We start from the raw sequence: 17398 nt of genomic DNA, 5'->3' as shown, positions 1-17398 counted from the left end.
AAACTCCACCTCATAGAATCCCTCTCTTCCTTTAAGACACAGTTCAAGTGCCACCTTCTACATGAAAGCTTTCCAGAACCACCCCAATTGCTAGTGTCCTCACTTCCAAACTACCTTTATTTAACTGCTTTGTAGTTACGCTTACTGTCTTTATATTTATTGTGTCTATACTCAATTATGCACTTATTTTCTTCACTAGATGTAAGCCCTTTGTGAGCAGGAATTGTTTCATTCTTTATTTTTGTATCCCAGCACCCAAGCTAGTGCCTAACACATAGCAGCCCCTTAATAAACGTTTGTTAATTGAACATCATGATTTCTGAAGACTCAAAATCAGGGTGACTCAGAAAGCAATGGAATGATGTATGGTGGGTACAAGGAATCTACATTATCAGTGATTATTTTCATGAGAAGTGACAAAACATCTGGATCATGCTTGACTATGCAAAGGGCATAGTCTAATTATGGAACTGGAATAAAAAATACCAAAGCATTACACTGGTATCCATGAAATTTTAATAGGAAGGTCATGGGAAGGTCCCCAGTGAAATGGGCAAATGGATCTGGAAGATTAATAAAAGTACATGGGCACAAGGCAAGAAGGCATGGATGGGTGGGTTTCTAGCTATACAGGTTGATGAGATACCCACATGAAAGAGATAACCAGTCCTTCAAATTATTAACATTTACTTTTAGGTTCAGAATTCTTCCTAGTGTTTGAGATTATTGAGCTCGAGGCTGCTGATTGAACTATCTAGCCACTCAATCTGAAGTTAGATAGTTAGAAACAGGAGATTGTAGCTGCTATGAACCTATGACCCAGACTTGATTTTCTGCCATGCCAATACATTATTTGAACATTTAGGCTCACTCAGGTTGCAATGACTATAATCATGAAAACCAAGTGGGGTAGTAACAAGTTAGTAAAGCTTAAAGGCCTAAAATGGAACTACAATGTCTATGTCCAGACTCTCCCAACCACAGGAGCAGTTATGAAAAGGGTGATGATTAGGAAAAGACCTTGAAACTGCCTCTTCTTAGGAAATATTGATTCCTACACAGAGCCTTATTCTCCCAATATAAACCAGATAACATGGATGTAGCCCTCTATGGAAAGCTGAAAGTATATGAGAAGTAGGACACCAAACAAAAGACACAAAAAGGAAATCCACGGTTATATTTTTTAATTGATATTTCAATGAGACTTTCCCAGATTGATGTTTCCTTGCTGTCAAAGCATCCTTGACAACCTTTGCACAATAGTGAAATATGGTTTTAATAAAAAGTTCCTATGGATACTATCTATATTATAAATTGAATAAACTGTGTTCACCACCTAAACTCTACCACAATGATGTATAGATGATACTACAATGATGTAGACACAGTAACAAAATTCCGCCCTGTGGCTATGTTTTCATGCCTTTGTCTGCTCTTTGTATTAACTTAGCCCCAAATGAACCAAAAATTTCTCTTCTAGGGGGAAATTTTACCAACTGACCTCAAAAGCATTAAAGCATAATTCACAAAAGCAGCTCAAATTCACAAAATGATTTTACCACAAATGTGCTAATTCATTACACACTCTGCTGTGAGCAAGGCATTGCCAAAGCAATAGAGAGTTTATCAAAATGCCTCATTCTCTGCCCTCAGTAAGCTTTCAAAAATCATTCAATAATACAATAATATAATACAAAACTACAAAAATAATGCAAAAATACAAAATGAATAAGAAGATCACAAGAGAAACATTTTATCATAATCTAAATGTAGTCAGAAGTAAAAAGGATTTTTAGCAAGGTTAGGAAGGGTTTCATGGAGGAAGCTCCATTTAAGTTGGACTTCACAGAATAGGCAGGAATTCAACAAGACAGGAAGAGCATTTCAGGGACTGGGTAGAGCCCTGACTGAGGCACAAGGGCATTATGGGAGATACAGAGAAGCTGAGGGTGGCTGAAGTGTCAAGAATATATCAAAATAGTTTTAGATATGCCAGAAAGGTAGAATGTTCCCACAATGTAGGGGTCTTTGGTTTCCTAGGTAAAGAAATCTAAAATGTATTTGATAGGCAAGAGAGAACTGTTAAAGATTTCTGAGCAGAAGAAATATGACCATTTCTATGAATAAAGGGGATTAAGGAGGAGAATGGGGGAGGCAGAGTAAGAGGGAACAGTAGTGGTAACACCTCTGAGGCTACTTCAATACCCTAAGAGAATAGCAATGTAAAGATGATGTCACGGATGAAGGAGATGAAAGATAATATTAATAATTCCAAATTAGGAAAATGGATGAACTGGAAAGCCCCTGTTGGTGAACATACAGATTGCACTGGATTCACATAAGTCAAAATTTCTGCCTTTCTTTCTCCTACCTCCCATAAAAGAAGAAAAAAATAAAAGAAAGAAAAGCCATCCTGGAGAAGTCTAGATACTGTTTCAATGCCAAAACTAAAAAAAAAAAAAGAAAAAGAAGTCTAGCAAAAGATACAGTTCCTTTAAAAAAAAATTCTCTACAAAGCATAATTTCAGCTCATTAGAATCAGTCTACTGTAACTACTTCTGTCTTTATGACCAAGGTTAAAGTTCATATGCCAGCTAGGTGGGGTAATATACATCTGTAATCTCTGGTGCTGGGAAAGGCCATGATTAGTGGATCATTTGAGCTCAGGAGTTCTGAAATGCAGTAGGGCTGAGAAGTAGTAGTTACACTAAGTCCAGCACCTGATAGTGAGTCCCCTATGGGCTCCCCCTCCCCCACTGGCCATCTTCTGGTGGAGGCTATACTTGCAACTTAGGCAAGACTTTCCTGTCTATGAATGAATGAATAAATGAATGAATGAATGAATGAATGAATGAGTAGATAAATAGTGCTATACAGAAACAGATGAATAGTTAGAGTAAGTGAGATTAAAGTATCTATGCCAACTTTTGTCCTCCTGCGAAGTGTATCACAGGTCCAGGGACACTGTGAAATATAGATTCTAATTCACCTTGACTGTTCCTTAATTAAGTAACCTCACGTTTAGTTTTCACAGGGGTCAAAATAAGCAACACTCCCTCTAGCCCTCAGGGGTTATAAACCTGGGGTCTGTGAACTTTAAGAAATTTTTTTTTAATTTCAATATAATTAGTTTCCTTTGTAATCCTGTGCATTTTACTTTAAGCAATTAAAAGCACTTGTTCTGTGGAAGCATACCAAAGCTTTGCAAGAATGCCAGAGATGTTCTTGACACAAAAGGTTAAGAATCCCTGCTCTAGAGGATGAATTCTGCAAAATTTTTTGAGAAAAGTTTATTCACACAAATTACCTTGAAATCAACATTAGCTTTAGGCAATTATTATTATTTTTCTCATTTACTAGTTTGTGTTGCTATACTCTGAGAAACTAGGGGTATGTTTTGTGGTTGTTGTTGTTGTTCATTTCTCTGCTATTTCTTTCTTGGGGGTGTGTGGGGATGATTTTAGTCACATTTTATTTGTTTAAGGGGTGTGGGGAATATTGGGAATGGGTGAGAAACTGGTTCTGTTTTGTGTCCTATTGGAAAAAGAGGAAAATGGATGGAATTCCAACAAATCTTTTCCACTCAAGTCCCCTTGATGCTTCATTCTGCAGTATGGAGGTAACTCTGGGTTCTCAAAGGTTATGTCAGGTCTTACTTAGCAAGTACACATCTAGGGAACTTTAGATCTATTGTCTAAAGATCAGACTTACTAAATGTGGATAGAATCCTCACAAGAAGATGGGTTGCCAGGCAATAATTTTTTTTAATCACAGCAACTTGAGAAGTCATCTATCTGCTAAAGTATCGATGAGCAAGAAGACCTCCTCACACCAATGAAACTACAGATCACTTGACTTCATCGAGTAATTGGCTTCACTACTTCATCTATACTCAGATTTGCCCCACTCATAAAACAGGGTACTCTTTTCATTTAGATAACTTCCTGAACTAAACTAAAACTAGTAAAACTAGTAAACCAGTAAAACTAGTAAAACTAGTTTAGCAAAAAGGAAAGGAAAGGGTCCCTGGTGACTTTTTTACTACACTCTTACATGCAGTCCTATCAAAACATATTTTACTCCTCCTATGGGCAATTTGTCAATCTAGGCAATTTTTACTTTTATTTAAGGAAATCTAAGGTTCTGTAGGGAACTAGGTGGTCCAGTAAATAGAGTGACAGGCCTGGAATCAGGAAGATTCATCTTCTTGAGTTCAAATCTGGCCTCAGATACTCACTAGCTGTGTGATCCTGGGCAAGTCACTTGACCTCTTTTAGCCCCAGTTTCTTCATCTGTAAAATGGGGATAATAATAGCATTTATCTCTCAGAGTTATTGTGAGGATAAAATATCATTTATAAAGCACTTTGTAAACCTTAAAGTGTTATATAGATATTAGCTATATCTTTATGTCAACTAATAAGACATCTAAATTGACACGTTTTACCTATTCATAGAATGTTTGATCTTGAAGAAGCCTAGTCCTGCTGCCTTCAGTGGAGTGACTTGCTCAAGGTGACATTGATAATTTGTGGCAGACTAAATCCTTGGTCTATTGGCTCCTAGTCTAAAATTCTCTCCATTTATCCCTTTTGCTTCCATCATTAGGACTAGAAAAAAATGCATTTGATGGTCAAGAACTAAAATCTTAAAGGTATAATGTCTAGTACCCTCATATTTATTTCATATTTTTAGTAGCAGCAAATAAGCTGTATCATTGCCTAAATAGAACAGATGCATTAGATGCCATCTCCCTTTACTAAAATGAAACAACAATTCCCTCATTTGATAATAGAACTGATGAAATAAGCAGTAAGCACTAAATATTTTTTAAAAGGTATTTTACAGTAAAAAGGAACAGAAAGAAATTTATAATGCTAAGACATTTCTATTACTATCCCATCCTTTCTAGAACTTTTTGAATATTCAGCAAGAATACAGAAAAAAAAAAAACAAAGAAAGGCCTAATCTTCCTTCCACTGGCAAAAAACAGAACCTCTGTGGTTCATAACAAAAATTCTATTGGATTTGTACCCTCTTGCCTCTAATTGGCCTAAGGCATTCTGAGAAATGATAGCTTTTGAAATTCTATTATTAAGTCAAAGTCAAAATTACTTGGGTATCTAACAATAAACATTGTATGAGGGTCCAAATGCCAGGTTTTGAAATTCTACTATACAGTCAACCTGCAAATTATTTGGGAACTTAACAATGAATACCGTCAGATAGGTCAAAGGTTTATGTCATAATAAAAATGGTTATATAACTCACTAATTTTCACTGAAGTAAATTTTCAATAAAGTAAATTTCATAATGTAAATCTTTTGAGATAGAAGCATTTATCATTAAATAGATTTCTTTTATTAATGAAATGTAGTCTAATAGACTTGGCCTGCATATGCTTCTAAGAGAAAAGAAAAAGCCAACAATAGCCATGCAAGTACAGAACTGAAATTTTCTACAATGGTGTCGCCTCTATATAATAGTATAATTAATGACTAATGGGAGGGAAAAGAGCAGAAGGCATTTTAGCTGTTCTTCAGTATGAGATCAAGTAAAGTCTTATTCCAACTTAAAGCACTGAATCATAAAGAGTTAGCAGTAAACTCAGAGGTCATCTAGTCCAACCTACCCAACACATGAGATTTCCTAGAACTTTATGTAAAATGAAAGGGAAATATGAATGCTGATGTATTATGAACAACACAAAACAAGTACGTGCACACATACAGTTAAAAGCCATATTTATCTACCATCCTAGGTTCCCAATGCTGGACCTAATAACTATATACCACAAATATTTCAAACATTTAGGAATATTACTTTGCTGGAATTCGAAAAATGATATGTTATCGTTAAAAAAAAAAAGGCCTTTACTATCAAAATAGCGTAGAAATAAAAAAGGTCATTGTGATTAAATATCTCTACAAAACAAAGCCAACTTATATATGTGTATATATATACACACACACATATATACACACGTATATGTATGCACATATACGTGTGTATATGTATAGTATGTACAGTATAATTTAATATAGCAAAATGTGGGTACCATAAAAGGTGCCAGAGTATTTCCTTAAAAATGTCAAACAGGATTAGATCTAAACATCAGGAATGAAGAGCTAGTATAATATATTATATGAGGGAATGGGGAGGGGAAAAGAATAAACATGGATATACCACCTACTATCTGCCAGGCGGTATGCTAAATGCTTTACAAATTCTATATCATTTGAGACTCAACAACAATCCTATGAAGAAGGTATTGTTATTATTCCCATTGTACAGTTGAGAAAACTGAGACAAAGAGGTTAAGTAACTTGCCAAGAGTCAAACAGGTACTATGTGTCTGAGGCTAAATTTGAACTCAGGTCTTCCTGACTCCAGGCCCAAAGCTCACATCACCTAGGTGGAAGAATTGTGATCCAAAGGTAAAACATTTTTCTTAAGACATATCTTGGTTGATTTAATAATCATTACGATTAAATAAGATATTATTTATATAAAATACTTACCACAATGCCTGGCACATATTAGGCTCTATATAAATGTTTATTCCTTTCCTTTCCCTCTTTCATTGGTCAATGTGCCAATCAAATGTTGAAGCTTTTGGTGAAAATGTCATCACTATTAAAATTTTGTAAGGGTATATGGGCAAAGAAAATTTAAACAGTGTATTTCCTACACATTATTCACTTTTACAAGTATTTTCTATCTTACAGATGGGGGAAAATGGGTATGAACCATGCCTTACCTTCCACACTAGGAGAGGGGAAAGTTATCATCATGAGAACAGGCAGAATCATAACTCCATCTAACATTGTACAACTGTAGGAATAAAGAAAGAAATGTAAGCATGTACACATTTGAACTTCAGATAAAAGTTGTTCTTTTTTGGATTTTCTAATTCATATACCACAAATCCAACTTCCAACAATAATAAATCCAAATAAATCCAACAATAATGAGGGTATTTTCTTGACTTGACTACATACAATGTGTTTCTAAAGTCTTAAAGCAGTTTTAAGCTATTAAGACTTTTCAGACACCCTAAATAATGAAAGGATCAAGTACAGAATGTCCAACCTGGCACTCAGAACCTTCCTTATACATCCCACAGCAACCACCCCTTACTTCTAAACATATGCCCTCTGCTCCTAAGAAAGTATTTTCTTTCAGTCCACCTGCATTGGATCTAGGGCTTAACAGATTATCTGAATAATTCAAGAATGCTCTCTATTCTCATCTCCATCTCTCCACCAGGAAATCCCTGGTTTCCTTCCAAACACAGCTTGAGGTGCCCTCCCTTCCAAATCCACTTTGTATTTATTCTGTATGTACTTATATATGGATATGTCTGTCTCTCCCTTTCTTTCTGTCTCCCTTTTTCTCTCTCTCCCTCCTCCTCTCTTCTCTTTATCTTGTGTGAAAGATTTTGAATTTTCCAAAGTGTTCAGCCACTAGATAAACATCCCCAAATAATAAGAGCTGGTGATTGTGTAGCCCTTTCAAGTTTGTAAAATGATACACACATTATGTTGCGGGGGGAGGGGGCATGGACAAGAGTGGCGCAGGATGGGCAGGAATGGATGAGTTGCAAAATGCATTAATGGAGGGAGGTTCCAAATGAATGAGATCATAGATCCATCTGGGTGGTTTAGTAATAACCCAGTGAGGAAGGTGATATAATCCCCCATTTACATTTTACTTGCTCACCATCACACAACTAATAAGTATCTTCAGGCAGAATTCAAATCCAAGTTTTTCCTAACTCCATAAACCATATCCCAAAAGCATACTGACTGTCCATGCACAAATGTGCCATCTATTTTATGGTATAAAATTAAAAATTAATATTGAAAAGCTTGAATAGCAAAACTAGATAGTTCCATTAACTTCAAAAAGAAATTAGATGACTAATATTAGGTCAAATGATTTTACTTCTTTTTCTGAGGGAAGGCAAAAAAGACTTTCTGCTTCTAGGTTTTTCAGCTCACTATTATTCACCTCCCAGAGATTATCCAGAAGGAAATTAACAAAGGACAGATGAAAACTTAATGTTTTAAAAGTATGAAATTGCATGTATATCAAAAAGGAAAAGAGATTACAGGGTTCTTCAAAGAATCTTTGCAGGAATAATTTTGAAATTGGTGTTGGTGTAAGCCTCCACTGTCACTTCTTCAATTTTCTAATGTAAGATTTTGAAAGTACAATTTAAATGACTGGCCTGCCAAAGAGTAAGGAAATTGGTGAGCTTGCTAACAATAATCCTGTAAGTACTTCATTTTTAAAATACAACTACTGTACAAGTCAGAAACTATTAAGATCTCTCCTGAAAACATGGGTGCGTTGATATCTATCTCATTCACAATTACTCACGTGTCACCTTTCCTCAAATTTTCCCAGGGAAAGGTGAAAACTGTACTTTGTCTAAGTACTTGATCTAAGTCCCTCAGTTTGTTTCTTTAGAGCTCTCTGATAGCTTCTCCTTCATTCTCATTCTCTTCCCCTCTAGATCACTTAACTAGCCTTAGTATGTACCTGAAAACTCAGGCTCTGCTATTTGTTGTATTTCTTAAATAGAATCTTATGTTTCTTGGTTTTAGTTTACAAAATTGGCCTTTTTTTTTTTATATGTCTAAAAATTTCCCTTGGTTTTTAAGAAAAATTGTTTTTGTTACTGGGACTCTGCACTGATTTTTCACTCCCCATATACACACACTTTATGGCTTTTAAGCCTTCAAAAGAAAAAGATTTACTTTGACTTGATCAACTTTAGGCCTGTGACAATGGCACTTGGCCCTTGGAACAGCCTACACACCTGCTGAGAAATAAAACTTTTGAAATTAACTGTTACAAGATTAAGCCTTTTATCATAACCTCTACAGCCTTAGCTCTTTGTGTTTATTATTTTAGTAGATGAAAAGGAAATGTTGGGAGGAGTCCCAGTGTTAAAAGGGAAAGAAATCCCTTCTAAAAAGAGATTAGGGAGGGGAGGGAGATGGACATTATTGTTTCATGATAAGCAAAAATCAACCACCAACATTTTTTTTAACCCACAAATGCGATAAAAAAGCCATCCCCCCTAAACGCTTTCCATCAGGCTGGTTAGTTATTATTGTGCTCTACCAAAGAACCAAAAATAAAACACTAATTTAGACTCCTGAAAACAAAGACAAAAGTAGATACAGATTTTACTCCCCTATGCTATCTAGCTCAGTGTAATCTACAGTGTTCAGATAGCTGAAAGTCTGCCAAAATTTTTGGAAAAGATGTCAGGATCTCTTGCTGGTTGCCATTTTGTTCTAGAGAATGGAGTTGCTGCCATTAGCTGGGTAATTCAGCTAGTTTAAAAATAATCCTGCAAAAAGGAAAAGCATTTTGAAACAAACTTCCTGATCAGACTATAATCAAAATCCTCATTGCCCTTAGGTCCCAACTTTTGACCCACAAGGTTTTATTTCTGCACAAAACAAATCACTAAAAATATCTGATTTTTCCCCAAATCCCCTGTCCTTCAGTATCATCTTACTGAGTAGTTTCACGTATGGGCTGAAATTTGGAATTATGACATAAAAATTAACAGTTCATACCCTTTTACCCAACAATTCCACTGCTGGCCATCTATGTTCAAAGAGGTCAAAAGCAGAAAGACTCAATAAGTACCAAAATATTAATAGCAGCACTTTTGTGGTAACAAAGAACCAGAAGCAAGGTAGATGTGCATGAAACCAACTGGCACCTGAATATAATGGACTATTTTTGTCAGAAATTTAAGTGAGAAATTCACAGATATATGGAAATATTTCTATAAATGACAGTAAATAAAATAAGGAGAACAAGATAAACAACATATATTACTGCAATATCAAAAATAAGATTACCACTAAAAGGAAGCCAAAACCCTGAGAAATTGTTATAACCAATCTTGCTACCAAATATAGGATAAATAAAAAACATACCCTCTCATCATTATTAATCATAATAGTAGCTAATAGTCATTGAATTTATAAAGGGCCTTGAGGGTTTACAAAGCACTGTAGACATCATCTCATCCGATACAACAACTCTACAAGATAGATGTTATTTTTGGTGGAAACTGAGGCAGAGATTAAGTAACTTGAATGAGATCACAAAGATAGCAAGTGGCTCAACCAGGATTTGAAATCAGGTCTCTTCTGCTTCTAAGTCCAACACTCTTATTACCCACTGTACCACCTTGTAGATGTTGTAGGGAAGAGCACTACAGAGACAGCAGGTTGAATACATTGGTAGGTTACAGCCTATCAAATATTTTTCCTTATTGCAAGTAAGGGATCAATTTCAGTGGGGTGTGCAGTCAAGAGAAAGTCATACTCTAGTAATAAAGGTGTAAAATAACGTTAACAAAAAAGAAAAATGTGAGTTGAATGAAACCAGGAATTCAAGGTGAAATGACAATATTCCAAAGTATCTACAATTCATTCAAGGCTAGTCAAATTACCTGTCACTTCAACCCTTCTACTCTGGATTCCTGGTTCTTAACTTTGAATACCCAGTGGCACAGAGAAATTACCTGGAACTTGATATTAAGCAATTTCTATTACAGAGATACATACCTGGGGTCATGGGAGAAAGTTCATTAACACCAGTATCTTGGTCAAGCAAAGGGAAGGTGTCAATGAATATTTTTTTTTAAATGTCAGCAGGAAAAAGACAAGTTATCTGTACTTATAGCTTATATCTTTTATGAGTCAATCAAAATTGAATTTCCTGGACCATAGTATTTAGCAGAAAGAAATCTGTTCTTTAGCACAAAGAAAGTGTTCTTTTTTTCCTATTCCCAAGGCAGATCTATAGACCGTATCTTATTTATGGTCCAACCCATATATTTTGCCATGGTCTAAAATGCATAGGATCCTAGGCTATAGGATTGATCACAAGCTATCAATCTCTCTCGAAGCCTCACCTAAATCACCTCCCCAGCTTAGAGTGCACTACCTTAAAATCACTTAATATTACTTTCTATTAAATTTAAGTCCTAGTGAGAACAAATAATGAATCCCCTGAAGTGACCTCATGTATTTGAATTCTTACTATTCAAAGTTATAATTATGCAAAATATGGTAATTCGCTCTAGCTCAATGGAAATATGTAGTATGAATTCAAATACTGCTATCATTTCAGAGAATTCAATAGCTACACTAATCTGGACCTACCTACTGAATGTATGGGGCAGTTAGGTGGTGCAGGGGATAGTGCATTGGGCTTGGAATGAGGAAGAATCATCTTCATGATTTCAAATCCGGCCTCAGACACTTACTAACTGTGTGACCCCGGGCAAGTCACTTAAACCTATTTGCCTCAGTTTCCTCATCTATAAAATAAGCTGGAGAAGAAAATGGCAAACTGCTCCAGTATCTGCCAAAAAAAATCCCCAAAGGGGTCACGAAGAGTCAGACAAGACTGAAATGATGAACAGAAACACCTAGTGCATATTTGTGTATCTATTACATTCCTATTCCCCTCCCCTGATATGAGTTTCTTGAAAGCAGGGATTATTTCATTTTTGTGCTTAAATGCCTCTTCTATTTAGCATGTATTAGGCACTTAAAGAATATTTATCGGATTGAATCTCTGGGCCATGTGGGTAAGAGGCTGGTATAGGTAGTTTCTGCCATACTGCAGTACTTCTCGGTGCTAGACGTGGAGTATTTCACTCCCTTTCTCCTTTCTGACCTTCAGGGCCTTTAACATCATGCCTCAGCTATAGTGTCAACCCTGGAACCTCCCTAAGGCCTCCTCACCTTGGAACATCTATGCATCCATTCTGCATCCTCCTAACTCTGGAGCATCCCTCCTTATGCCAGGCCCCCTTCCCTCATAGGAGAGTTTCTCTCAGCTTCTCCATTTTGGGGAAGGGCCTTTGGTAAGCCTAACTTCATTTTCCTTCCACCTGTGCTTCTGACTTCCCAAGGATCTCAACACCACAACCCTGGTGGCACCTTCACCACTCTCTTCCCCCTCTTTTTTACTCCATTTTTTGTGTTGTCTTCTCTGTCAAAATGTAACCCTCTTGACGGCAGTTTTTGCAAAACTCTATTTGTATCCTTAGGACTCAGCACACAGTAAGTATTTAATAAATGCTTGTTGCCTTGCCTTGTTAACTTCCTAATAATAGATCATAAATATTTCCAAGAAATCAAAAGTAGTTCTTCCTCTGAGAAAAGTATAGAGATCTCTGGACTTAATGTGTCCTTTTCAACATGGTATTATTTCCTGCACTGCCCCAGTCTCACTCTCTTGAGAGACATAATGCTCCCATGGTACTCTACTAAAAACAGATCCATTACCAGGGCAGGAGAGATAAAGCTGCTTTCCAAATCCCATGGTACTCTTCATGCTCCATTTATAGATCAGACTGATACTCAGTTTAAGGAACTTACATTTCGCTCAATTTCTAACATGTGTAGGCTTGAGACCAAGCTTGGCACTTCTCTTACTTGTCAGAATTTACAGCTGGATAAAGCCACAAGATACGCCACATACATTACTGAATAATCATCATAACACATTTTGATACAGGTCACAGAATATGCAGCACTGCAATCATCTCTGGAACTCAGTGCAGCAGCCAAAAGGACGGATGCTAAGGCTCCACCAGAATACAGGATGATATCTCTGAAACTTGGACCTGTCAAAAGCTCCCCCCAACTCTCATCTGCAATCCAGCCTCCTGCCTCCACTCCCCTTTATGGTTCCCCACCATTTGATTTGACATAATACTCTTACCTGGCATTTCTCCTCACCAAGCAGAGAAACTTAAAACTAATTTACTCTGGGAAGACTTCCTAGATTAACTTCAACCTTTCTCTCATCATGCAAATATGCTGCATCCCCATAGCACTTAAGTACTCAGTTTTCTACTACTCTGTTTCACACTGCTTATGCTACATTGTAATAATTCTCAGATCACATCTGCCTCAGACACTAACTGACCATGGGCAGACACTTAACCTCTCAGCCTCAGTTTCCTCATTTGTAAAATGGGGATAATAACAGCACCTACCACATAGGATTGTTGTGAGGACCAAATGAGAGAATATATAGAAAGTGCTTTGCGAACCCACAAATCATTATATAAATGCTACCTATTATAATCATCCCATGTTCCTCTTTAGTTATCAGATATTCCACAAATCCTAGATTTTTTAGATCTGGATAAGCATTATGATAGAGAGAGGAAAAAAACATTGATTATTAAGCATTATGATAGATAGATAGACAGACAGATAGATGGAAAACCCTACATGCCCAATTTGACCATTAAGCTGGTCACAATATTTCTGAACCTCAGTTTCCTCCTCTTTAAAATAAGAATAGTCATAGTTGGGCTCCCTAGTTGACTGGAGTTGTTGCAAAGAAAACCCTCTGTAATTGTAAATTGTAAACCCTTGATATTATGAATAAGCAAACTAAGACCCAAAGAATAACTCACCCAAGCTTCTTAAGAGCAAGGGCCCTGTTTTCTATTCCTTAAATGTCCCCATACAGCACCTGTTAAAATTCTAGGGACTTATTTGTCACTCAAATGATTACTGGCTTATATCCAGGGGTGTGCTGGAGCCAGCTTGGGCTGTCTCAAACCTATTGTTAATTTTCCATGTGAGCATTTATGACAAATGCTACAAATCATGGCTTGATTTATTGTTATATCTTAACAATACAGATTAAACTTAAAAGTGCATCCTGTCTTTATTTATACACACACCCCCACATTCCAAAAAGCCAGTTCTTAAAATTCACCAGCATCCTCTTGCTTATATCTCTTAAGAAATTTATATCAGTATTTTTAAAAGAAAATGAACAATATTTAGATGCGTATGTGATACTTTTTTACTTAATTTAATAACTTGTAAGAAAAGAACAGTTTTCTCTTCCTAATTAAGATTCATACTTACTATCACCCCCCTCTCCCATCCCACCATGGTGGAGACATCAGAGAAATCAATTAACTTCCTGGATCTCAGTTTCATCAGTTACAAAATGGAAGGGTTGTATTTGAATGTCCCTCCCAGTTCTCTAGATTTATGCTTCTATGATCCTACACAGTTCAGTAGACTATAAGCCCCCTGATGGCAGGGGCAGTCATAATTTTGTAATTGTATTTGCAGCATAGTGTCTTGTATGTAGGAGACATTTAATAAACGTCCACAAATTGACTGATAAAAGCTGCTACTCTGAAATCTACCTAGGATACAGCACTATAATTAAGTCAAATAATTCTATCTAATATCCATTGTATTTAACCTGGAATAAGGAAAAGGGCTAGTGCTGACAGAGAAGACTGGTGTTAGCATAAGAAGAGACCAGGTAAATCTACACCATTTCCTCCTCTGAAGGCACATATGTCATTTGTGCTTTATTCCATTCCTTTGAGGAGAGATGTAACCACAATTTATAGTCTGCTTAGTTATACCCACCCAATGGTTTAAGCAAAAGAAGCAAACTCTAGTCCTGAAGAAAAAACCTGGCCAGCTATGTCTCCAGACACCTCCCTTAATAACAGAGCTCAATGAAAGGATTGGGAAGCCAAAGAGGTGGTAGAAGTGAGACTAGCCCCCAATCTGAGGGTTCAGCTCTTTTGCTTGGGACTGGATAAATCAATTCTATATGATCAGATCTTTTCCTATGAAGGTAAGAGTTACTATTTCAATCCTAATGCAATTTCAATTTCTAAAGAGTTATATTTTTCTACATAGTTTTTATACTGTGCCAAAAAACACGGTATTTATTAGGAGGGGAATGAAATTCCAGGGGAGATTATTGAGATTTCTTTGCAAGAGGAACAGATTTTCATCTCTAAAAATTGTAACTCAGTAATCTTTACCCATTACTTGTAGTTCTACCTTTAGAGGAACACAGAATGATGAGTCCATTTTGTCTTCCACATAACAGCCCTTCAAATATCTTAATACAACCATCATGCCTCATATGGACCCCTCCTCTTAGAAGTCTATTCTAACCTAAAACCAGATCTCTCCACCATTCTTCACATGACATGTCTACACAAGACAGAGAGAAAGAAGAGCTCCATGATAATTGAAATGAAGAATGAGTTATGTTTTTCTGATAGAGTAAGCCTCTTGGCTCACTTAGGGAATGAAGTCCACTAAAATCCCAAAGTCTATTTTCAGTCAATTAACCATATTAACAGTCAAATTAACTGTCTTTTTGCAATGACAATATTTGAAAGTTCTTTTAGCCATATGCAGTCCATAATGTTTGTCTCTCTTAAATTTCATCCTGTAGATTTCTGCCTATCAATTCAACCTATCCATTTTTTTTAGAATTTTCATTTTAAAAAGTATTAACTATTCGACTCAATTACCCATAAACCACAAATTTTATCAGTATTACTTCTAGGTATGCCTCTCTCCAAATTATCCTTAAAAAGGTCTCTAATTCAAAAGACAAGATGCAATCTTCTACTGACTTATTAACATTCAATGGGTATGGTTCTTCTAAAACCTCCAAATTCTCTTAATAGCCATATAATCCAATCCACTAGCATATCATGAGAAACTGTGAAAACATTCTTCCCCTTATTCACCATTCCAGCAGGACTAGAAAACACTGGAACATTTAAGTTGTACTGGTCTATGTTAATGACTCAGGGCCCTGACACCATCCTGGTCAATTACAAGGTCAATAAGGCAGACAGTAAGAGTTCAAGGTACTCCTTAGTTTCTGCTATAGCTCTTGTACCTTGAGAATTCTGCTGGCACATTTACCCTAAAATGAATCAACTGAAAATGGAGGAGGGTACCACAGGGAAGACACAGGGAAGACATCTTGTTTTCCTTATCCTTTTCTGGATCTGTCATTGGCTGGCTAAGCCAATTTTAATCATCTACTCCAGGACACTGGTGGAAGAAGGGAGTGGAAATAGTCTCTACCCCCTTCAATAAATTTATAGGATCATGAATCGAGAGTTCAACCAGACTTCACAGTTCACCTTTATCTTATAGACAGTAAATTGCAGCCCACAGAGGTAAGGTGATTTGCCCAAGGTCACACAGGAAGTTAAACATCAGATGAGGTACGAACCTGTCCTCTGATTCTGAAGCCAATAGATTTTTCATTTTTTTATATTCTATACCACCTCATTAGTACAAAATTCCTTTATATAGTCCTACTATTTAGTAACTCCATCAAAAAAGAAATTGCTAGTTTGGCATGACTTCTTCATATACCCAGGCTGCCTTACTTTTTGACATTCACAAACCATCTGTTTAATAATCTGCTCTTGAATTTTGCCAGTGATTGACATTAAGCTTAGTGGTCTATAGGTTCCATAATTCCCTTTGCCCTACCTTTCAAAAACTGGGACATTTGGCACCCAACTTCTGGCATGTCTCCTGTCCTTCAAATTTCTCAAAGATCACTGAAAGTAGTTTTGCCATAGCTGAGATGTATAATCCATCTATGTCTGGAGACCTGAACTCTTTTGAAGACAAATATATGCTCTCTTACAATCTTTCTCACCATCTTTGGCCATCAATCTCTTCTTCTGTGGTTCCTATGATTTCTAATTTAAAGATCTTTTGTCCTTGAAGCGATATGCAGTCAACAGGCAGAATTATTCAAGGTTTTTAGCTTTTTTCTATGATATGTTAAAGCAGTAATTGATATTCCCCAAATACTATTCCAATTCTTCCCTTGAGCATCTTCTTGCTCTAAAAATACCTTTAAAAGCCCTTTCTGTTGTTCTTGGCAATTTGCCACAAATATCTGCTAACTCTAGATTTTATCATTCCCAATACAATATTTAAAGGTTTCTGATACATTTCTATTTTCATTTTTGGTCATGTGCCCTTTGCTTCCATCATATATATATTTTTTGCTCTATGCACCTCTTCACTCCCCGCTTTCACAAACACTCACTCCAGAGTTTACTTCAGACAAGTGCTACTTCCCATTTTTCTCCTGTCAAATGCAGTCTTTTTGTGTACTGTTTTTTTCTCTCTTTTTAAGAATGTTTAATGCATGGGCAGCTAGGTGGTACAGTGGATAGAGCACCGGCCCTGAAGTCAGGAGGACCTGAGTTCAAATCTGGCCTCAGACCAAACACTTGACATGTACTTGCTGTGTGACCCTGGGCAAGTCACTTAACCTCAATTGCCTTACCAAAAAAAAAATGTTTAATAGAAAGTAACTAGCATCCTTCACTGATATAGCTGAAGTGCCCCAATAATTCCTCTTCCCCAAAATAAAAACAAAGCACTAACTTCAGGCCAATTAGACAAGCTTTTAGGCTAAAGTTAGGTTAGAGGATAAGAAATATATTCTGGGGATAAAGCTTGAGCTTCTGTTTTAAGAACAACATCTAAACAACTGCAACTTCCTACGTG

At 36.5% G+C, this 17398-nt stretch overlaps 1 protein-coding gene across 1 annotated transcript in view; it reads right to left on the bottom strand.

The window, feature by feature from the left end:
• Positions 1 to 17398, bottom strand: part of LOC114045927 (activin receptor type-1) — a 154583-nt gene that overhangs the window by 69790 nt on the left and 67395 nt on the right. Inside the window, exon 2 of the mRNA XM_027866136.1 lies at positions 6760 to 6833. Within this exon, the coding sequence (XP_027721937.1) occupies positions 6760 to 6826 (67 nt within the window). The 5' untranslated portion in view covers positions 6827 to 6833. The remainder of the gene's footprint in view (positions 1 to 6759; positions 6834 to 17398) is intronic.

The sequence above is a fragment of the Vombatus ursinus genome, unplaced genomic scaffold (assembly GCF_900497805.2).
Source record: "Vombatus ursinus unplaced genomic scaffold, bare-nosed wombat genome assembly UNPS02014779.1, whole genome shotgun sequence".
In the NCBI taxonomy this organism is placed as follows: Eukaryota; Metazoa; Chordata; class Mammalia; order Diprotodontia; family Vombatidae; genus Vombatus; species Vombatus ursinus.
This window is presented reverse-complemented; position numbering and strand designations above follow the sequence as displayed.